This window comes from Simochromis diagramma, unplaced genomic scaffold (assembly GCF_900408965.1).
Source record: "Simochromis diagramma unplaced genomic scaffold, fSimDia1.1 OVJJ01000274.1, whole genome shotgun sequence".
Lineage (NCBI taxonomy): Eukaryota > Metazoa > Chordata > Actinopteri > Cichliformes > Cichlidae > Simochromis > Simochromis diagramma.
The window spans coordinates 644,582-668,251 of record NW_024387386.1 but is presented as its reverse complement, the minus strand read 5'-3'; the positions used below and the strand labels follow the sequence as shown (position 1 = coordinate 668,251).

Genomic DNA, 23,670 nt, shown 5'->3' with positions numbered 1-23,670 from the left:
GGGCTCTTTGTAGCTCCTGTTGTAGCTTTCTGAGCAGCATACAGTGGTTAGCTTGTGTGGTCTGTCAGAGGAATGTTTTGACCAGTGCCAGCTGAGACTCCCATGTGCTGTGTGACACACACTACACTGCTGTATGCAGGAAAATGTGGCATTGCGTCTAGATCAGGATGCACGACGACTTTAAATTAGATGTCGTACTGAAAGAGTTTTGTTAAGTGACCCGGAGGCTTGTTATTGTAAACTGCATGGGGCCTTTTCAATGAAGCGCGCTCTGTTGCACTTGCCCCGAAAAATGACCCTTTCCGCAGCGAGTCGGCAGCACCGGGAGAAGTTCGATTGAGCTGAAGCGACGTTGAGATCCGGCGTCGTCGCTGTCGGAGGGTATTAAATCGGCAGTGAATTCTCTGTAGCTTTTTATTCTGAGGGAGTCATCTAACAGCCACAGTTTAGTCTGAACTTGAAATGGTTGCCTGTGGTTTTACCTTGCCCTTATTTGCTTTGTGCAGGCATGTCTTCGTGTTTGATTCACCAGCCATCTCTATAACATATCTTTCCTAACACATTTCACAACTACTTTCTTTGGTAATGTGGAATCATACATGAATCTTTAAAGCTTTAATGACTAGTGATTTAGTCATAGATGCCATACTTCATTATGTAAATTTGTGCCCTATTTTTTGGGTTATTATTTTTTAATGCGGATGTTGGGACTTGAGAAGATGAGCAGGTATCGAATCTTCCTGTGAATTAGCAGTAGTGTAAGGAGAACACACACACTTTTATGTCTCTGACATCACATGGCCAGCTCTGTTAGAGTGGGTGGACAGCTGTGCTCACGATATTTGTCCTTAGGCTACACACACACACACACACACACACACACACACACACACACACACACACACACACACACACACACACACACACACACACACACACACACACACACACAAAAAGCCAGCAAACAAAAATGGTGCATTAACACAATAAAAGTTATTTTGCTGTCCAGCTGCTCTATGTTGGAATATGCAGCGGCCTTTAACCAGCTGAACAGATGTGGCTGCGGTTGCTGACTTTGCTGTTTGACCCAACTGTAACCACGGAAAATACCCGCTGCCTCACCATCTCTAAATGCAGGCGTACTGCTGCTCCACTCTTGGCTGTTGTCACACCAATGTTATGACATCACTTAGCGACATTTGAGACTATGGGAGTTAAAAAAAATTTGTTTTTTTAGTTAACCACACAGCCCTTCATCAATGCCTGTTGATTTTGTATGCGTGAATCAGAACACTCTGAAGCTCATACATTCCCCTCTCTCTGTTTACCTCGCTCACTATTACTATTATTATACTTATCTGCTTCACTGGAAAGGAACCTACTGCCAAGGGTGTGGAGGTTATTCAATGAGGAACGACTCTAGAGCTGCCAGACTTTTTTTAACCTCCTTGGTAACAGTTGAAACATGTCTGGTGTACAGTGGACTGCTCGTTGTGTTCAGCTTTTTACCTCTCGCATGAAGCTCAGATAATGCCGGGGCATGTTTACTTCCCGTATGAGACGTTGAGCAAGGCTGCAGACAGGCTTGGAAAGTTAATATTGTTGGCATCTTTTTGGCCTTGTGTTGGCGCAAGATGATGCAGAACCAGGCCAAGGTCTCGTCGATATTACACTGTGGGAGTCATAAACATGGCCCACTGGTGAAGCCTAAACACTGACTTTACCTCTTAAACATTTTTTTAACATCATCTTTCTCTGGTCAACATCAAATGTGGTATTTCCAAAGCCTGGTTATTGCCTGATCTTGTTATTTTTGGCTGTGTAAAATACCACTTATTACTCAGTTTGCAACCTACATGTGTTAGGATGTTTCCAAGAAAAGGTTAGCCAAATTATGTAGTGCTAGATCATTCTCATATTGTGTAGTAAAGTTGACTTACTGTACCCTTTCTCATTGTTTTCCTTTTTAAAATGTGTATATTGTTGCAGTGATGGATGCCCAAGTTAAATATGGCCAGAGTATTGAATAATTAGGTCAGGGTACATACAAGTAACCTCGGTGAGTCAAAAGCTCAGGCTTCAGGCCCCTATAAAATGCCCAGTTTGAGAAAGTTTTTCAACTCTTGGCTCTCACTGATGTCACAGAGAGGGGAAAATCCCTAATATGGTCATCCTCAGAGCACAGCTTTTCTAGTTAGGAGGGGCAGCCAATCAGAAGAAAGTCTTCCAATGATGGCTGCATCAAGGCCCAGTATAATATAAATAAGGATTATTTTGAACTGGCAGTCATGCAAAGCTGCTCCAGTAGATGCTGCAGTTAAATGATGATGGTAATTGTTTTTATAGGTCACCTTTAAACAGAAGCTGACTGATTGTTTTCAAAACAGAAATAACTGTCTGACCTATTTGTAATTTTACATTTGTGAGCTTTACCATACATCCTTACAATCTAAAGGACATCTTATAGCTGCTAGGCCTGAGTGATAAACATTGGACCAACTTGCCTTCACTTCTTTCCCATTTCACTAAAGTGGCTTTGGGTTCCCAGCATGACCAAAGGGATTAGACAGAGGGGTTTAAGGTCAGTAGGACTTAAAGAGGAAGTAAAGAATTAAGTAAAGAATTATGCTACTTCTTGTATTCTGCAACATATGGCCTTGTTACATTTCCAGATGGCAAATAGTATTAGTATAATCTTATCATCATAAAACAAATGTAGCCATACACCCAGACTTTTCAGAAAACTTAAAAAAAAAATTTAGTTTGGTAAAAAAACTGAAGGGACTGTGAGCTAATTATAGGTGTCTGGTTTCAGGTTGGAAAGTCCATTTCTGGTGGTTTTTCTTTCTTTCTTTCTTTTTGTGGAAAAGAAAGGGAGCAGCAGGAGGGTGTGGTCGCGTCTTATGTGGTTTACTCACCTCCAGCCCTCCAGGCTCATGTGTACACAGCCCTTTCACTGTGATAATAAACTGCTGTGGGAAAGGTCCTGATCACTGGTTTTGGTTGCCTTCTCTGAAGTTGGTCTGTTTTTGTGGAGTTCAGCTGTGAATTGTAAATCGAAAGGCTTCTCATTTGTTGCTTATTTTGTATGCGGCCCTGCTTTAACACTGTGTTACTTTACAACAAATAGAGTTGAAGTCATGTTTTCATGCATGCTTTTAGGCTTGGTGGTCAGACCATTTTCACACATGATGGCAACCTGTGTAATTATTTTTATTACATTTTCATCATTACACAGTAGCTCTGAATATGAGAATGCAATGTCATGCATGAAACTGTATTTGTCTCGAGTATAAGCCAGTTGATGATCTAATGGTTAAGAATAAAACAGGTCATTGCTTTCATTGCAATTGCGTGTCTGTTTGGTTTAAAGGCCTCGTGTCTAAATCAAACAGTACTTTCAGTAGTGAGAACTGATCTGACAACACAATTCTGACCATCCAACGAGTAGAGCAAAAGCAAAGCAGTAGAGTAAACGCATCCATTTAGAGGAATGCTAGAAGTACGTTTCAGCTTTTTAAAAAATAGCAACAAGCGCACAAGCACACGAGTCGCACCACACAAATCATACAAATGCCAGTTTAATCCAGACAGAAGCAGAGCTTTACCCATCTGCTCTGACTAACCTGTAATTATTGAGGAACAGGCAATAGATTACTGCTGATCATTGGGATTAAGAGATGAAACGCAGCGTACTGACGGTCTCTTCCATGTAAATCACTCATACAAGTCTTTGAAGAGATAATTTGTGTACTAAATGGAAACTAAGTGGACCCTTCATGTGGCTAATAGCCAAAGGCCAGACATGTGACATTTCAGCAGCATTATACTGTTATGGGTTGTTATCTGTTTAAATAAGAAATCGTTTCACTTAAACTTCCCAGAGGTCAGTAGCACAATGGAAATGTTGGCTTCCTACTCACGCTGGAGGATGAAGTGATCTTTGTATGCATGAATAACACAACAAGCTTGGATCAAAATTTCTAAATGACATTTACAGTATCTTCAGCATGTTTTTTTTTCAATGTATGTTTTTGTTTTGTGTTTTAATCTAAATTATTTCTGTGGAATAAGCAGATGGTGAGATGAGATGACAGTCTTGATCAAAAAGACGATGCTTTTATTCTTTTCCACTCCTCTGTTAGTATAATAGAATAATTACACGTTAACAGAGACCTTTTGCTGTAATGGTTTTGCCAAGTTTATATCTAGAAATAGTGGGGAAGAAAACCAAAAAACATTTTATTTTTGTCAAATTCAAATGCTGAATGGTTTGCGCAGTGTTTTTAGCGATGTCACATGCCTTCTAACGTCATGCAAGAATCAACAAGTTTCTAAACTGTCACTGTAAAATCAAAACTAACCAAGAACATGTGAAGCTCAGTTGGATCACAAGTCCAGCCTTCATTTCTGGGCCTATTATGGCAAACAGCATTACTCAACAGTGCATGACATTAAGTCACAAATATGACTGTTTGTTCAGTACAAGTCATCAAATATCTTCTTCTCTGAAGGGTCTGAGTGTGGTTTCACAATCCTTGAACCACAGACATAACAGCGATACCAGATCCGATACGAGACGGTCATTGTGTTCGTGTTTTTCCCATTCCTGCCCTTTTTGCATCACATAACCATGCTGACCTCATCAGATCCTCGCTAATTTGATAGGACGGCCTTGCAGATTTGTCGTGACAAATAAGATTATCACAGTAAAAACATTGGATCCTCTAAAAATCAAACACAGTGTTGCCTGTCAGGAGTTTCATAATTTTCCAAATCAGTCCCTTTCCTTGTCTCCCTACACTCCTTGCATGTTTGGAAAAGAGATGTGTCTTCCCTCTTATCAGCTGCCGCACCCTCAACCTCCCTCCCTCAAAAGGAAGTTGCCTTCATGCAAGGCGCTTTCTGATGTTATTTTCAGGGAATAGTTTGTCGGCAGCCACAGATAGCAGGCCTAGATTATTTTCCGTCTTGGGTCAGGATTGGTTGTTTGAGAACTTACCGTGCAATTAGTCTTGTGACAAGCAGCACTTATTGCTGTTGTAAAGCCTGTCTAGAAATCTTTCGTGTGTTGATTGAATTAAGTAGAGGCTCAGCACTCACACAAAACCTATTCACTTTGTGGCAGCAGACGGCTTCTTCAGCTGTGAATGCTGAAGCAAAGAACAGAAAAAAGCTCTTTCTCAAGGCATTTTAACATGCTTTGCTCTTGTTGTGTGCTGAGACGTGCTCACCTGGACGCAGAAGGTTTTCCGCCCGAGGGAGGTCAAAGGGCAGGAGTAGACTTAAAGGGCTGAGGAGGGCTGTTCTGTGTGCTTTGTGACAGGAGCTATGGATGACTCAGCTCTGCACCAAAAATAGCTTCTAATTACTGCATGACAGATTTTATCCTTGCTTTAAAATAGAGTCCCACTTATATTGGTTTTTTCATGCCACTGCTGATTTCTAGGGAGCAAAAAAGTTCCTGATATCTCTCTATGTGCAAATATTCTTGTATATACTGTATTTGCTCTCACGACAATGAGAGAATCTGGTGGCTCTGTTAAGTTCTCGTCCACTTAGATGAAAATGCAAAATGAGTGATCAACTTCATCCTATGTTGAAACATTGTGGTCTCTTCTAGAACCATAATGATATATTGGCATGCCAATATAGTGGTTGATATTAGCTGTTTTGTAATATGTGTAATTGTTGTCTGTTGTGGTTGTATTGAGAGTGTCCATGTGAGGATAGATAAATGACGACTGCAGAACAAATGTACCTATGGGTACAAAAAAAGGAACCTGAAACTGTTTGGCGATAGATGGGTATCTGTATTTATGATGGACAAATTCTAAAGTTAAAAATGTAAAAAAAAAAGAGATGGGAGACGCACCCTTTAACCAGATTATGAGTATTGACATTCCATTTGTACACCAGAGAACACTCTATGGCTTGCTGTAATAACAAAACAAGATTATGTTTAGACCATATTATAAGGATTCCTAACTAGCTACACATACCAAATGTTTAAATCGGATTTTGTATTTGTTAAGTAGTTTGTTATTTGGGGTTTCACTTGCCCAATAATTTACATTTATTTAAGAAGAATGGAAGTTCATACATTTCAGTCAAATAAGGCAACAACTAGGGCAGCCTCATGTCACACCATAAATTTCTAGTTAATATAAAAATCTCATATCATGACATCAATGATAAATCAATGTCATGCATTTATGTTTGCTAGTGCCCACAACAATGAGACAAGCCCAGACATGTCTGAGAATGAGAGGCCTTTGTCAGCCTCCGGTGACAATTTAGGACTGAAAAAAAGGAAGCTTAAATAACCTTAAATAATAAACTATACTCTGCAAAAAGTAAACTGTAAAATGTTTTCACCAGCTGAGTCAAAAACACAATGTCGACTCAAATCAGGCTATGAAGGCACATGATGAGGAGAGATGCTAGTAGCTGGTGATGTTACTCAAATGTTCAGTATTTGTTTTTGTTTGTAAATGTATGTAAATGTCATATGTCATCATTTCTTTGAGATATTGCAATCTAATGTCCCACTGCTAGTAACGATGAATGAGGGAAGGCGCTATAAGCATTATTTATACTGGCTAGCAAAGGTTGACTCACTTAGTTTATGGTTTCAATCGCTACTTTTAAGATTTCCTGAATACAGAATGAAACTTATAATTTTGGGTGATTTTATGTAATCCAGCCCTTGCTTGGTTTAAAACAGCAGCCAGAATACCAAACTCAAGACATTAAAAAAGAGTCCGATAAACCATTTTCACGCTGCCTACGTCCATATTATACAGTTTCTAGTTCTATCCTTCCAAAAACAAACAAAAAATAAGAGTAAATTTAAAGTAAGATGAACTGACAAAGAGTTGTAAAAACAATGCCAGAACACTTTATACAGATGGCACTTTTAAGTTGGTTTCTAAATTCATCGAACAGCTCTGCTGGATAAACTGTGTAATACCACAATTTTTGCATTGTCCCTACATAATTCTTTACATTATGTTTTGTAAACTAAAGAGCAAGCACAAATGCTGACATAAGTAAGCTAGACAAACCCTCTCCAGCTGACATATCAGCGTGGCTTTACATGAAAGCGTACACATTGAGCCTTTTAGTTCTGCACTACAGTGTAAAGTACAAGAAGGTACTTTCATCTGCTCTGTTATTTCCCATGGGATTACCATAGCGGATGGATCTGCATATTTGATTTGGCTCAGTTTTTACACCAGATGCCCTTCCTGACGCAAGCCTTCCATTTATCTGGATTTGGGACCAACACAAGGACTACACTAGCTTGTGATATCCTGAGGTTGGGTTTTGTGTCCCCACCATCATGGCACTGAAGTATACAGAGATTATTGTGCTCAAACCTTACAGCCCAAATCTGAGTTGTTTGAGACGTTCCTGGAGCTGTGTCAGCCCAGTCTAAAATCATAACAATTTTCACCTGTGAGTGGCTTGTTTTATACATCTCCCTTTTTTCTTTAAATTTCTGGATAAAAGCAAGCTCTAGTAAACAGATTTATTAAATTACGGGCAGACACTGTTGCAAGATTTTTTTTTTTTTTTTTTTGCAGAATCCTTTCAAAAGATCCAGTCTAAAGCACAGTTTGTTTGTTTCTTTGGGAAGTGTGAAGTGCACACCAGATGATGTAAGGCTTTGTTCAGACCAGTAAATGCAGTTCCCACATTCACTTCAGGAAGACAACTTCATTAATGCAGAGGGCATACTTACGTAGCAAGCTCTGGCAGGAAAAAAAGGACCATATTTACAAAAAACTTAACTAAATGACATTATGTGTAGTTGTTTTGCTACAACTTACAGCGAGAGGCTGTTTCTCTTAGATAAATGAAGAGATAAATGAAGGTGCAAATTCCTTGTGGATTAGTTTGGAGCAAATTGGTAGGTCTTGGAGGCATGCACTGCGTGGGTGTTTTGCTGCTGCGTCGGTTCACAGTACCAGGTGCTAAAAGCCTGGGTGAAACGGGATATAAATTGTAGGGTTTGTGATTAAATAAATTCACTCTAAGCCTGTTAAGGCAGTGACTGCTTTGAAACAACAACTCAACAAATGGATACACAGATTTTCCGGGATTTGCACTTTAAACACACTGAAACGCAGGATTGATAATAACATACCAGCCTGGTGCGTGTGGCACTGAATGGGGTAAATGGGGTAGTTTCATTTGCATTTGAGTTAATAAACGCAGCTGAAGATGTGCATGATCTCAAAGCAGATTCATCAACATGTGCTGCTTTTTATCTCCTGCCTCAAGATGCCTGCAAAGATTTAAAATGCAGAAGGAGGAGCTTTTGGCACAGCATAAAGCAGCTATGGGCAACAGGTACTGCTATGTTGTTGTTGTTTTTTCTCATAGCAGACTGACACATTGAGTAGGTTTTCTTTAGTCTGAACATCTACTAAGACGGCCTTAAGCTCCCTGTCTGACAGCATGTCAAACCTGAGTTTGACTACTTCTGAAACTTTTTAAAAAACCATGCCGGGTGTGTGGAGGTTAAAAAGCACAACTCAGGTTTTGATACTACAGGAAGTGATATATGTGTATATATGTGAGAGCCTGCAAGGAGAAACTGTCCAAAGATGTGCATTCTAGTGTATTTGAAACAATACTCAGCAATTTCTTTCCCTCATTTCTATTTGTTTTTAAATGCATTTACATACATGAGCGCACACCTACTCCAGATATCCACAAGAATGCCTACTACCACCCCTAACCCCACCCCCAAATAATCAGCACAGCCATTCAAATGAGATGTTTAACTTCCAAAGCGATCGAGCATGCGGAGATTTAATAAAGAGGAGAAATCTACCATGCAAACCAAGCTGTTAATTTTGCTGAAATGAGTGGATGAGATACAGTGTCTATTAAGTCCGACGAATGCTAGGTCATTTGCCACGGGAAAACCCCAGAATGAGCAACCCCTGCTTTAAGAATAATAGCGGGTCTAAAAACAGTCGACATGTTGATTGTAGAGATTTGCCAGATATGTGGAGGCACAGTGTTGCAGCAGAGCAGAGAGGAGTGATGCCAGATTTGAAAGGGAAAAAAAAAATCTTTTTCTGGTACATGAGCTTTAATAGCCAGCAGAAAAACGCCAGTTGACACGGCTGCCATTTGGAGTTTAAGAATAGCGCTCTGTGACAGCGGACAATGAAGCTCAGGGTTCGGTTTGTGGACTACAAACTTTTATTTTGATTAAACAAAATTCATATGGTCTCAATTTGAGCTGACTGGGTCATTCTTGTCTCTCTCTTTTTTTTTCTTGAGTGAATGGAGAGCGAGAGGGAGCGAGTGCCCCGGCTGGAAACAAAAGAGGGGGGAAGGCCGGTGTGGTTTTCACATAGCGAGCGCATGTTTTTGCAAGGGGAATAAAAGGGGGTTAATTCATCTGATTCCTTCATGCCACTGTGGCAGAGGCTGTATGTATTGTCAAGCGGGTTGCCGTAGCAACAGCTGCAGAGTAAGGAAATCTTTCTTTCCTCTCTTTGCACCCCCCCACCTTCTTTCTCTCGCTTTCTCTCTCTCTCTCTCCGTCCCTCCAGTACCTTGTCAGATTTCTTCCTCATCCTCCCTCCCTTATTCCCTCTTCCCAACTTGTACAAACATGCTTTGCAAAGTTTTGGGTGGGGAATGTTCAGGTATGCGTTCACACACACACACACACATATTCTGTCTGCGTGCCGCTGGTGTTGTAGACTAGGGAACAATGAGTCTCAAAAAGAGACTTTCCTTCAAGAGGACTTGGAACTTCAACACTGTAAGTAAACAGTGGCTTGCCGGCCGAATCTCCTCTTCCTCTCCTGTGTGAAATGAGGAGACTACTTGTGTTCACTCAGCTGTTTTTGTCATTAATCTCCCTCTTTGTCGCTCTTCTCACTCTCTCAGTCAGAACAGCTGTTTGAAGCGGCAGGGACTTGTCGGCTGTTTTGTTTTGTGGAGTGCTGGAATCGGCCATTATTTGTGTTAAAGTTTAGACCAGGCTTTTTGTACAGAAGTGTGAGGAATTTCTGGAAAGGCGACGTCTCGACCTAACTTTTTGAGGGCAGAGACGTGCCTAAACAAGCTCAAAAGATAAAAGAAGTCACTTTTTAAACATGTGAAACACACTCTGTGAGAGGTGATAGCGAGTGTGATTAACTAGGTGTTAATGGAGTTGGTCCTTCAACCATTTCACACTGATAAAAGTTTCAGTTGTGGTAGATGACAAACAAAGATCTGTCGGTGTGATCCTCTACGTTCCTTCAGCATGTGGTCTCTTGAGATGCCAGACTGTATGGCGTAGGGGGCTGTACCCGAGTAAAGCTGAAAGAGTGGTTTCCAGCTGGAGAGTCAGATCGTGCTTTGTTTAGAGCCAGCAAGCTCGCCATGACTTGAGTTGTGATATTGGCCATTTGGTTGACAGACTTGCAGCTTTTTAGGGGAATTCCATTTGGGAAATGGGGTATTTTCACTTTTGACTCTATAAAAGGGATCAAAGAGGGCCTGCAGTCCTACTGCGCCACCCACAGTGCTCTTGCTAGTCACCAGAGGTGTCAACAGAGGAAGGAGGTGTTACTGACTAGAGGTGCCAGGGTCATCACTTTGGCCTCATTGTTAGAGACTTGTGGGCAAGGAAGCAATAATGAGTTGGAAAAACACAACACACTGACATGTGTGCTTGTGTGTGGTCTAACTCCAGCAGCGGATATCATTTTGGCTTCTTATCTTGCCAACTTTTAGAAGTACACATTTGTACATGTGTCTTTGTATTTGACAAAAAGCTTTTAGATAATAAGTTAGTTTATTCATGTATGGAACCACTTCTGCAGAAATCATTATATTTAAAAAGAGGAACAAGCTGAACAGCCACATATTTGGTGAACCCAGTATCTTGGATCAGATTTTTGACCTCTTGGTTTAGACATGGATGAGATTACAACTCCACTGACTAATCAGCAGGCCAGTATTACTGGCTGATATTAGCTATTTTTTGATCTATTGTTGTTTTCATTGTAACTTCTAATGAAAATCTTTGAAATAAGGAAGAGATTGAGAGAAAATATCTTTCAATCGTGTTATACATAGTTGCATAGTCTGCCCACCAGAGAACACTCTGCACCTTCCCTGTTAAAAGAATGCCGCAAAAACCAGCTGATCTGAGGTGAGTTGAGCAGAGAGTGTATATAAGTAATTAACTAAACATCCAAATTTTGGGAAAATCTGTTGATGTTTCAAGTGTCTGAAAGAAAAACAAATATCAGCCAGTATATAGCAGTTTTAAACCACCAAATATCGGTATGTGTCTTAAAAATTCTATATCAGTCAGGCTCTAGATGACATGAAAATTGATGACATGAGCTTCCGAGTCTGTAAAATGAGACCAGTGCAAACCTTCATAAGTTCTAATGGCCAGCAGGGGGGTGACTCTTCAGCTTGCAATAAGAAGTGCAGTTGTATAAAAATGGGAAATGCATGTGTGGAAAAATGACACACATGCTTGCATAGGTGTAACATCAGTAAGCACTTTCCTGAACAGTTTATGTTGTCAATAATTAGTTGCCACTCATAGCACATTAACACTAAGCTGTATCAAGTGAAGTGCACTCCTATTTACAATAAAACTGAGCGTAAAGCAGAGTATGCTGTAGGGTGGAACTGCTGTGTGATTAGAAGGGGTAGGAAAGTAAATTGACAGGGACCCATTTATGTCTTCGTTATACTTTAAGTGACCACAAGTCCGATTTGGTCTGCTTGGGTCCGAGTGACATAAACTTCGTCATCACACTGCGAGCCTGAGGTTCCTGTGGATGTCCGTTTGACCACGTGGACTTTACATTACAATGCTTCGACCTCAAAGACGTATAATAAGTATGACTAATCAGGTTGTGGTGTCTGTTCGTGCCAGCAACAGCGTGTAATCAAGACTTAACATAGCAATTATTTTTGCATGCATGCCTCTGTCTCGGTTTAAAGTTCGCTGTCTGGGACCTTTCGACCTCGTGAGCCACAGCTAACCCCCAAATCACCGATGTAAGAACTGCATAAAGAACAGAGAGTCCTTCGACTTCTCAGTGAGTTACTCTCCTCCTCGCTCGTCACATCCGGTTTTCAGACGATCAAAATGTGGCTAAATGTTCAACTTTGCTGATGAACGTTTGGTGGTTGAAGGTGGTTATGGCACAGTGATGCAGTCTGTGTATTTTTGGGACGATCGCATAGACAAAACAAGACATTTGAACCCACTGCCTTGGGCCTTGGAAACGTCTTTATTTTGATAACTCGCTGTTCCATTTCAAAATATGACATGAATTTTAATTAAATTGGATAATAATTTATCATGTGGCTGTTAGTCAGATAAGATCAAGTAATTAGGGTTTTGCAACATTTGAGTTTATTTGCGTGCTTTAAGACATTTAAGACTTTTCTGTCACTGGGATAAATCTGTCATGATTGTGGTTGGAACCAGGAGATTGCAACAAATGTCACAAGCGAGTGATTTATCGCTGCTCTCCCACTTTTTGTGTAATTTCTGCTCTTGCACAACATGGATAGTTATCTAATTTGTCATCCATATAGATGTGAGTATTGAAGCACCGAGAATAGCTAAAATGCTGTTTTCAGTATTTAACCTTTTGTTTGGTCCAAACCAAAATTCACATCACAGTTTTTTTTGGGGGGGGTTTTCCCCCCTTTTTTTCTTAAACTGGACTCCAGCTGTGGTGCACTATATATTTAAGGTTTGAGGTTTAGCTGTTTTTAGACCCATAGGAACAGACAGATGGAGTGGGTGTTCTCTCTTTTCTCTCTTCCTTCTGTTTTGGCTTCACGTTGGTCCTCATCCTACCCACCCATGATTACTGTACACATGCGAGCCACCACAGAAGGGGTGGCTTTTTTGGGTGTTGACGATATAGGGGTTGGACTCAGCAGCGGCAGAGTTGTAAAGAAGGCTGTGATGGACAATTAGTGGTTTAGTGGTCTATGTCTGATAGAGCTTTTACATGTGGTCATTCCCAAAATGGAAACAAGCCGTCACGTCGGTGAGCATGACCGATCCCCCTAGTCTTTGTGCATAAAGTGAATAGGTTGCCATCTGAGGTTGTGCTGAAGCTGACTGATTTAAAGCTCCTAATTGAAAAATAAGAGTTTATACAATGAGTAAAATCAGAGCGGGGGGACAAAAACAGTCAACGTTCATTGTTTTTGTTGTTTATGTCATTCCTCTTATGATATTACAGCTCCACAATACAGAATTACGTGAGTGTACCAAAGCACAAAGTCTATTTGCTGCTGAAACCAAAGCTGGAGCGTGGCAATGAGAGCCTTGTTTAGTCGTATTTATCAGCTCTGAGTATTCACACTTTGAAGTGGCAGCTCAGAAAACACTCCTCTGGAAATAGTGCCTCCTTTTCAGATGAGTCCTCCAACGCACACTTTTTTTCCTTCTTTTTTTGGAGTTTTCTTGGACAAAGCCATAAGATTCTGCCTCTCATATCCTCCCCTGCATGTAAATATATATTTATGCAGTGGCTCTCCAGTTTGCACGTTAAATCTTTCTTTATTAGTGGGGTTTACACAAGCCTAACGCTGAGGCAGTGATTTTAAATTGAAGTATTGCCAAGTTAATATTCACTTATCCATGTTAAGCTCAGACATGGGTGGTGTTTTTATTGAGCCTTATTCTCTGGCTGTAATTACACTCCAATTAGGGCTCTGAGTACAAATGATTTCCATTGTGAATTAATCCACATATTATTTATCCCAATCAATTCATCTTGCTTTGTCTCAGCTGAAAATGTGAAGATAGTCAGTCAAACCAGTAATCAACTGGGGATTCCTAATGATAATTTCTCTCAATCTGCTTTCAGTGTATGGGTTAATTCCTGCAGCTCTACATAAACTTCTAAAAAGATGTCCGTGCCCAGTAGGGGAGCTCGTGTCATTTGCCTTTCTTAGGGACATCTACACGTGCATAAAACTGCCACTCTCCGAATTAACAAGTGAAAAGCTCATCGTTAAGCAGTCTGCCTTGATGACTCCTGATCCTGTGACTTCAGTTAGCAGGAATGCGCACGTTAGTTCAGAGCTGTGGGTGGGGTACCAGTGTGGAGGTGTGAACAGCTGTCCATGGTACGGGGGTCGAGATCCTCCCACATAAAGTAATTGTGTAAGCCCCCCCAAGGTCCAACCCTTTCCAAGCAGCACACTCAGTTTTACTTACAAACCAGGAGGACACACAGCTCACAGGGATGCCTGAATGGACAGTGCTACCAGCACAGCATTCATCCTCTTGTGTCTGCGCAGGAGGTCACGAGGGCAACTTCTCACTCATGTCTCTCTTTGTTCTCTTCCAGTCTGCTGCTTCATCAGATGGTGGTAAGTGCAACTCTTTTTTTTTATTTTTTATGAGAGTGTGGAGAGGAATTCAATCTGTGTGCTTATGAATATTTACAATCTTAAAACTGAAGTCTTTTCAGCATTCATCGTTTGGTTCATTTTTGTTGTCTTTTTATTTCTCATTTTATATTCTGCCCTCAACACAGAACTTTGTAGCTGCTCAATAAAGTGACCTAATAAAAAGTCTTTTAGCAAGCATGATGTATTCGCTGTAGGCAGCATGCCTCGTTAACAAATGTTGTTTACCCAGCGTGGTTGGGTTGCTTTCATGGCTAAGCTTGGATGCTGTCTGGTCTTCCCTTTCATAGCAGTTTTAACAGCGCTTGCTAACAGGCTGACCGAGGCTGTGTTGAGGAGTGCAGCTCCGCTTCTTTCACCGTTGATGTGGATCAGACATGCACGGCTGTTTGCTTTCTAAAGCTGTCTCATTAGCTGAGCAGCCAACAGTGTAGTAAACATAGGCCCTCAGTCCTAATACAATAAGCCAAGTCCAAACAAATAGCTTGTCAGAAAACCTCAGACCAGGACTCATTTGACCGTACTGTTAAAAGAAATATGTTTACTCATAATTTATGGAAAACTAGTCTAATTTTAATTGGACATCTACTTTAACTAGGATGTGGTGTAGGCTAGGAAGGTCATACAGAGGCCACCTTATGTTTCTTTCCATTTGAAGTGGGAATTTCCGAGTTCCCAGTCAGAATTTTCAATGGGAGCAACAGCCTCAAGTGGGACTTCCAACTCAGAAAGTCATACCTCCATTCCAGACACCTAGAAACCCATGAGTGACATCACTCCCCAGTTAGCTTGTTCCAGTTGTAATGTAATGTTAAAAAAAAGAAAAAGGAAAAAAAAACATTTGTTTTGGTTCTTAGCACCACAGAGCCTGGTATTGCTAACAATACAGCACAGTACTTGTTTTTGTGTGCTTAAAAACAGCACGTCCTTGGATAGAGACTTTTCAGTGGTCTGCATATGGCAAATTTAGTGAGTCACAAATACACAACAGTGGCAGAAAGGATTAAAGGTTTTACAGGTTTACTACTGTTTACATTCACTGCTACTATCTTAGATTGTTAGCTAGCCATGGGTGGTGCTGCCCTGACTTAACAAATTCAGGCGGTGTTCCACATTCAGATTCCAACTGAGAACTTCCAGCTTATTTTGGAACGACCCATCAGAGCGGCACCATTGAGCCCGACTTAACAATCCAAGATGGCGGCTGTGCTTTTAAACATTGGTAAAGCAGTTTGTGCTGCTGTACTATTTGTACGTTTGCAGTCAGTACAACCACTGTTGTGTATTTGTGACTCGACAAATAAGCTACATGCAGACTGACTGTGCTCCACCTGTGAAAGCACAGTTTTTAAGTGCAACAAAAAAAAAAAGTACTGCATGGTTTTGCTAGAAGTGTTCCACCTCGCCAAGGAGCAAAATAAATCCTCGGTTTTCCGACACATTCCAGCTACTGGAATGTGCTCAACTTGGGAGTGATGTCACTACCCGAGGTAAATAGAACGCAGCCTTACTCACAGTCAGTGATGTCATCTGCTATTTAGAGTTCTTTTATTTTGTTTGCAGATCTAGCCCACTCATGCAGGTGGATTGGCAAGATAAAGATATGCAGTACTACACCTTACTTGCCCCTGCTACCATTCCTTTCTGAAATGTAAAAACAACCGCTTAATTTCAGTTGCCTGCGCCAGCGAATTGACTTTCCACAGAATGACAACCGTGTATGTGTAACCAATTTGGCTGAGACCCTTTTTGTTTTTTTTGTTTTTACTGTGCGCTCCTCACTCGATCTGCTCACAGCTCTAAAGTGGCCATCTGCCGCCATGATAGCAGGTACTGTGTAGGCCGAGGCCACCACTTTAGCTTTGTACCAGCTCCTGTATTGTCACCCACACTTCCCTGTGGCCTTCCCTGTAATCAGCTGTGTCGCCTTTCTTTCCTCCTTTTTATCCTCTGCACTCTCTTTCTGCTGCTCCCTCGTGCAATGTGAGCAACCTCTGCTGTGTCTTTGTGCACTTCTTGCCTTTCTAGTCTAAAAAGCTTTAGGGTAAATTTTCCCCTCTCTAACAGGATCATTAATTTTCTGACAAATTGTATGTTCTTTCCTTTATTTCAGATTTGCTTCAGCTAAAGGAAAGGAAATTATTGAACAGGTTGTGAGAATTTTGGGTGGACTGCATGAATAGCATTAGCACGAGCGCCAGATGTGATTGATGTACCTACGTTTGGAAATTTCTGATTAACGAGGATCTCATTTCCATTTGCCATGGATTTAATTGCAGTCCAACTGTAGCTTTCGTTCTCAAAAACATTCAGTGAAGTTAAAACTGCTCAAAGGAAGTAAAACATACAAAACACCACTGTTATATTTAGAAAGGGTGAGAGGCCACAGTGGAGAATCTAGCTCTGGTACCCCCCCCTCTGGCTGGAATTACCCTTTAGCATCAGCGCTCTCTAACCTTTGCACTGCGCTCTCCTGTCTCGCAGACTATAGTGGGATCCAGCTGCAGAGCTGCTGCAGCCAGAGCAGCCTGAACAGTAATGGCAGCCTTCCAGGAGCAGGCAGCAACCGAGGGGCTCCAGAGCAGCGTGTGGCCAGCTGGTCCTCCTGCTTTGAGCGTCTCCTCCAGGATCCCGTGGGTGTGCGCTACTTCTCGGTAAGCTTGGAGAAAGAATCCTTTCGGAGGTTATCAAGAGTGTTATTAAGGGGTTTGCTGAAAGCTTCTCTGTGCTTTAGATTTGAGTCACTGATGTAGATCAAAGTCCTGTAATTCCAGATGTTACTTTTGGAGACTAATGAGCAAAAAAGGAAAGAATATTTTGAATACTTGAGGCATTATTTAATATTTCTGAGATTAATAGAAACTAGCTCCAACTGCAACATGGACAGACGTGTTAGCAAACACTTCCAAATTATCTCTCTGCCAGTTTATTTTAGTTCTGTACTTGTTCAACTGATGACTAATATGCATCCATTTTAGCTCAATTCTGAGCTCCACTGTCTTCTGAGGGAAATATTTACATCCAGATGTACTATTAATATTAGTATTAAAGAGTTGATATAGTGTAAAAAAAAGCTGTAGTGTGATATAAATGAATTCTTTTCCGTCTGGTTAAAGTGAAGAGCCATTTACCAACACTAAACCCTGGTGAGTGAGTGAGTTTATTGTCATGTACCATTTCCTCCCACATAAAAGATGTGCTTTTGAATTTAGCCCACAACACCTTCAGAAAGCTCAACATTAAGTTCTTCCATCCCAGAACCACCTCCCTCCTCACCTTCCCTCAGCACTGATCAGAGCTGCGCTCGCCTACACCATCCTGCGCCTACACTTACACCAATCTTGTTACATTACACCCAGTAATATCTGCCCGCTCGACTGGTCTCAACAGCAGCAGAACTGGAAAGATGAGAATGTGATCACCAGTTGAGATTACATAGACAGAGGGGGAAAAAAAACCTCTTTTACTCTGTGTTTCCACAGGAATTTCTCAAGAAAGAATTCAGCGAGGAGAATATCTTGTTCTGGCAGGCCTGTGAATACTTCAGTCATGTCCCTGCAACAGATAAAAAGCAGGTAAGCTACAGTGTGCAGCTGCAGATCCAGTCACAGTTTTGTTTGGGGGCCCACTGTGAATTGGTGGATTATCCCCTTTAACCAAAGATACAGGTCATACTAAGAAATATGAAGTGTTTAAGACCTGAGTTTTCTTTTTTCTGTAAATCATTTGTCACACAATTAAATAAGTATTATTTATATATTCTCTTATAGCTTGACAGTCTAGCATACTTTAAAGCACACTGCTAATTTCCTATAACGTATGTGGAGCTTTTATTTTAAATGGTAAATGGCCTGTGTTTGTATAGCGCTTTACTAGTCCCTAAGGACCCCAAAGCGCTTTACACATCCAGTCATCCACCCATTCACACACTGGTGATGGCAAGCTACATTGTAGCCACAGCCACCCTGGGGCGCACTGACAGAGGCGAGGCTGCCGGACACTGGCGCCACCGGGCCCTCTGCCCACCACCGGTAGGCAACAGGGTGAAGTGTCTTGCCCAAGGACACAACGACCGAGACTGTCCAAGCTGGGGCTCGAACCGGCAACCTTCCGATTACAAGGCGAACTCCCAACTCTTGAGCCACGATCGCTTTGATCTACATCAGTGTCTCAAGATTCAGCTAATCTACCTACTTCTCTCTAAAAGGTTCAGACTAAACCGAAGCTGCTCACTTAGCTGATGTAGACTCTCAAAATGGACTTTTATTTTGAAAGGGAAACCAAAAAGAGGGGGAAAGCTCTAACATGGTGTGGTCATATGCACTGCCTACAGACGGCTTTACAGTTGAATCTACATCATAGTTTGGTAGCCCCCCTGAGACCCTACAAAGTAACTTACGCCATGACCTGATGTGCACGTACCTGGAAAAGTAACTACATCAACGCATCTACGCAACCCGCAACTATTGCACTTTTATTACTGAGATATTATCAACAATGACTTTAGTATAAGGAAGAAGTCATACCCTCATTATGAAGGCTCACAGGGGGGAAAAAAAGCACAAGAAAAAGTGAGGACCCCGGAAAGAACAGTGTCCCGGGATTTTAATTTCTTTTTATTGTGGCTGGCGCTGCATATACAACACTTGGACATAAGCACAAGGTCATTAAGAGCGCGCAAAAGTATAAATGAAAGCTGCCAAAGACATAAGCCACTTACCCAGGTTACAAGAAAGGTTCTAAAAAGAGTTGTGCATACGTCTAACTGTAACAGATATCGCTTACACGTTGTAGCTGATTACTGCACTAGGGGGCAGTGTCACAAACAGCCAGTATGTGGGCTAAGTAAAATTTTTGGTCCTTCAGCCAGCCATAGAAAAGGGCAAACTTATAACATGCGAAGAGCTGAAGTGAAACTAAGTATTAAAAACAGTCAAAAAAAGGTGCTGCGGCCACCATCTGTGCTTCTCATGCTTTATTTTGGTCTTATTTTGGATTTTTTTTTTTGTGCATTAACTCCCCTGTTCCTGTTTCAGTCCACTTTTTCAACCAATCACCTTCAAGCTATGTAGAGCTGCATGCTTCTGGGTTGTTTAAGGACTGCATGCAAGCATGTTTCCATTAGATGCTTACCCTTTTTTTGGGGGGGGGAATCGCTAAACAAACCATAAACAAGCATGATGGTGTTTGCGTCACTGTGGCATAGCATAACACACACACTCATCACAAATTCTCAACAATTCTCTTTCCTGCAGCTGTCCCAGAGAGCAGGGGAGATCTATAACAGCTTCCTGTCCAGCAAGGCCACCATGCCGGTCAACATCGACAGCCAAGCCCAGCTGGCCGATGACGTGCTAACCTCCCCAAGGCCTGACATGTTCAAGACCCAGCAGCTACAGGTAGCAACGAGACAGCTGTTGAGTTTATTTATTAGTGTTCCAAATGAGGCAGCGGATAAATAATGCGGTGCTCCCGCAGTAATCAAAACATTCAACAAACAGTTTGACTTTTAGTGACAGGCCCTTTGTGAGAACCTCATTTGAATTCTTCAGTTGTTCGGTATCAAGCTGAGGATCAAGCTTTTTCTACACAGTATTATTGGTGGAGGGATTCTGCGTGCAGTAGGGGGTTCTGTTCTCATCTAGCCTTTAGTCACTTAGCACAAGCATATTGGCTTTTTTTTTGGTGGCCATCTGCATTTGTTTACAAAAGGGCTCTGAGGCTTTACCAGAGAGATAAACACAAACTGGCATACACCCACAGAGAACCTAGCACATACTGTACACACAGCCCCATAGACACACAGTCAGAGATCTGTATATTTTCAGTGTGCACATGAGTATGATTAAATTTTAACCGTTAAGGCCGCTGTCAAAACATAGAGCTGTAACCATATGTTAACACTAGCAGCTTTTTGTCTATTGCACATCTTCTCTTCTCTTTTTATTTATTTATGTATTTTTTTGGTCCAAATTTCTCAAATCCTCACTTGCGACGTCTTACTCATCGGCCCCTCTCGCCACGTCTGCAGATCTTCAACTTGATGAAATTTGACAGCTATTCGCGTTTCCTCAAGTCCTCCCTCTACCAGGAGTGCATGCGTGCTGAGATGGACGGTCGGCCCTTGCCGGACCCCTACCAAATCCCCTGCAGCCCCGCCCCCTCAAAGCACAGTGCCAGCTCTGACCGCTCCACCCTGTCGACCCCCAAAAAGGTATAGCATTTATTAAAGACACCTCTCACGGAGTTGTGCGGTTGTTGTCCAGACTGACTGATAACGCGTCTATTTGCCTCCCAATCCACAGGACGTCAGAAAGCATCGCTCAGGGAGGTCACTGAATGAAGACGGCAGAGACGAGAGCGCCGACAAGAAACGTGGCTTCTTCTCTTGGTCGCGCAACAGGAGCTTTGGGAAGGGTCCAAAGAAGAAGGACATCGGAGACATTAACCTCGGTAAGGAGTGAACTGACAACGGTGAATGTTTCAAACGTCCCCGACACAAACGTCTGCAGTGCTCAATTGTCCTTGAATAAGACACCAAATCAGTGCCAGCTCCAGGGCTGGAGTGAGATACATGCAGGGTAGAAGTGAAGAAACACAGCTGGAAGTCTCTCACACACTGAGAAACACACAGACATACCACTGGTACCCTGGCAAAAACATACTTGTTGCGTCCTGACACACTGAGGAGGCCCAAGGAAGGGTTTAAATGATAGTCTTAGTGTTGTTTTTTATTGTTTTGTTTTTAAGTTGTTATTATGTTTTGGGTTGATTTTATTTAAGACTGGCCATAAACTTTAATCTACAATTCCGTTTTCTGACTTTTAGGCTTACATCAGTAATGATTACTTGTAGTTTCTTTCTCATGCCAGTTGTGTGCAAAAAAACTCGATTCTGTTCTTGCTTAATGTGACTAAATATACATTTTACACTCTCTCTAAATGCATTTGTCCTGAAATGAAACTCCAACTCCCACTCATATCCTTTATTTATTCTCTTTGATAAAACGCGCCTTTCTGTTTGCCAAAATCTTCCAGTGACCAACTTCGATACTGAAACACTGTTATTAGTCATATTACACGTCAGTGTTGCATATTGTAAGTGTCATGTAAAATGAGCAGTGCGCTCATGTCTCTCTGACGTGCACTAATCTGTCGTACTCTGCGCTGCGCTGTGCAGATTACTGGGGCAGTAATGGGAGGAGGGAGTCCCAGGGCTCCTTGTCATCCGGTACCAGTCTGGAGATGCCCATTTCCTGCTCCGCTGGCAAGATTGAGGTAAGACTCCTATGGACAGGTCACCATGGCAACACAGAGCTCAGTGTCTGGTGAAGCTATCATAATAGGGCCGCAACAGTTTTTTATATACTTCTCAGACCATGGAGTTTTTTTGTTTATGGGTCACATGGAAGAAAAAACACACACATATATATATATATATAATATTAAAAGGTATTTATTTATGTATGCGTTTATTTTTAATTCTTTGACCATAGTCTGATAATCGCCACTCGGTTGGAGCGTGGGAACGTGCTCCCAAACAGTGCAGCGTGCTGCTACCCAACGGCTCCTGCTCTTCTGTCAGCCTTCGGCCAGGTGCCTCCATCAGGGAAGTCCTCCAAGAACTCTGCCAGAACATTAGTGTCAATGTTGCCGCCGTTGACCTTTTCCTCGTGGGAGGAGACAAGGTGAGAACAAACTGCTGACAAATGCTGCATACATCTGCTGCTGCTGTCCCAGTAAGCTAAGCACTGCTACAGAAACAATTTGAGCGGAGTTATTCAGCTGTGCTTACACTAAGAAAATAAAATGTAGCCTTTAGGAGTTGCTTTGTTTCATTAGGGGTGAGGCTCTCCCAAATAGAGACTTTTGAGTTCTGTAGAACTTATCAGAAGGAAAAAGACAAAGCTTTGGTTACAAAAAAATTATCTGAGAGTCATCAAAGAAAGGGTAGAAGAAACACAGTATCTCACATAGGGGTCACATTCTGTTTACTGCTTACTCTGACTGATATAGGATTTTTAAGAATGATACCAATACCAATATTCGGTTACTTGAAAAGCCAATATGTTGGCAAATATTTCTTTTTAATTTCAGATACATGAAACAGATGTATTTCCCTAAAATTTGTTATGTGCAAATATTTGTGATTCCTTACTGACATAATATGACAATGCAGTTTAAACGTAATCTTGTTACAACGATTCACAGATTACTCATTTACACTCCTTGTTTTGCTGGGATCAGTTGATCGTTGCGTTTGTGGCGTTCTAAAATTGTTGCCAATACGGATGCTCCAATGTGTGCTCTGTGGGCAAAGTGTGTAACCTCTTAAAATTGTCTTTTATTGGCCTTTAGAAATACTGATACCGATAGATCAGAAAATGATCAGCCTTCTGAGAAGCTCATCTATGCCAAAACCCAGTTTTCAAAAATCTAATTTTAAGATAAAGGATTGCTTGTGTCATGCTTAATAATATAATGAAGGAGGTGTGCTTCCAGGAACCCCCCAAAGAAGTATTAGCCCTATTGATATATCTGTCAGGCTCTGGATAGTACAGGGAGGTGTGTCTCTCTAATATAAGCTGGGGCACCCATAATTATTCAATAAAAGCTGATGAAGTTTGAAACAGTGAACATGATAATCATTACTTTGAATGAGGAGAGTGTCAAGCTGACATTTTTCACAATTACAAAAGCAAAACAAAACAAAAATGCACATAATTACTAGAGATGGACCGATCCGATATTACGTATCGGTATCGGTCCGATACTGACCTAAATTACTGGATCGGATATCAGAGAGAAATACAAAATGTAATCCGATCCATTAAATATCAAAAAAGCACCTCACAAAACTTGCGACATGGTGTAACTCGGCTCATAACCGTAGCATGTCGGAGCAGTTATAGAGCGGCTGTGTGTATTTGTAGCCTCGCTAGCAATCCGGCATTTCATCTCCGAGGAAGTTATCCCAGAGAGAAGTAAAGCAAGTGAATGTTTGTAAAGCATTCCCGCGTTAAGCTTAACAACTGATATATGGAGCGACTGCCTCTTCTCTCTCCCTCCCTCTCCTGCTGCTACTTCAATCATGAAACTGATTAATGATCAGCTGATCGGCTTTTCTGTTGCGAGTCCGTCTCTCTTCTTTGTTTATCGCCCACTTCGCGCCAGAAAGAGGAAACCAGCGGCTGAACAACAGCAGCACGTTTAATCTGTTGTTAGAATTTATTTAATATTA

At 41.5% G+C, this 23,670-nt stretch overlaps 1 protein-coding gene across 3 annotated transcripts in view; it reads left to right on the top strand.

Moving 5' to 3' along the window:
- LOC120720161 (regulator of G-protein signaling 12-like) overlaps positions 1-23,670 on the top strand; it is a 46,284-nt gene that overhangs the window by 9,432 nt on the left and 13,182 nt on the right. For 2 of the 3 annotated variants that reach the window (XM_040009776.1, XM_040009780.1), the window contains 8 exons: positions 14,370-14,391; positions 16,915-17,084; positions 17,913-18,005; positions 19,686-19,829; positions 20,462-20,644; positions 20,736-20,883; positions 21,610-21,707; positions 21,926-22,117. In XM_040009776.1, coding sequence (XP_039865710.1) covers positions 14,370-14,391; positions 16,915-17,084; positions 17,913-18,005; positions 19,686-19,829; positions 20,462-20,644; positions 20,736-20,883; positions 21,610-21,707; positions 21,926-22,117 — 1,050 coding nt within the window. Of the gene's footprint in view, positions 1-934; positions 9,794-14,369; positions 14,392-16,914; positions 17,085-17,912; positions 18,006-19,685; positions 19,830-20,461; positions 20,645-20,735; positions 20,884-21,609; positions 21,708-21,925; positions 22,118-23,670 lie in introns of those variants that run through there. The other variant, XM_040009777.1, reaches the window with a different exon arrangement.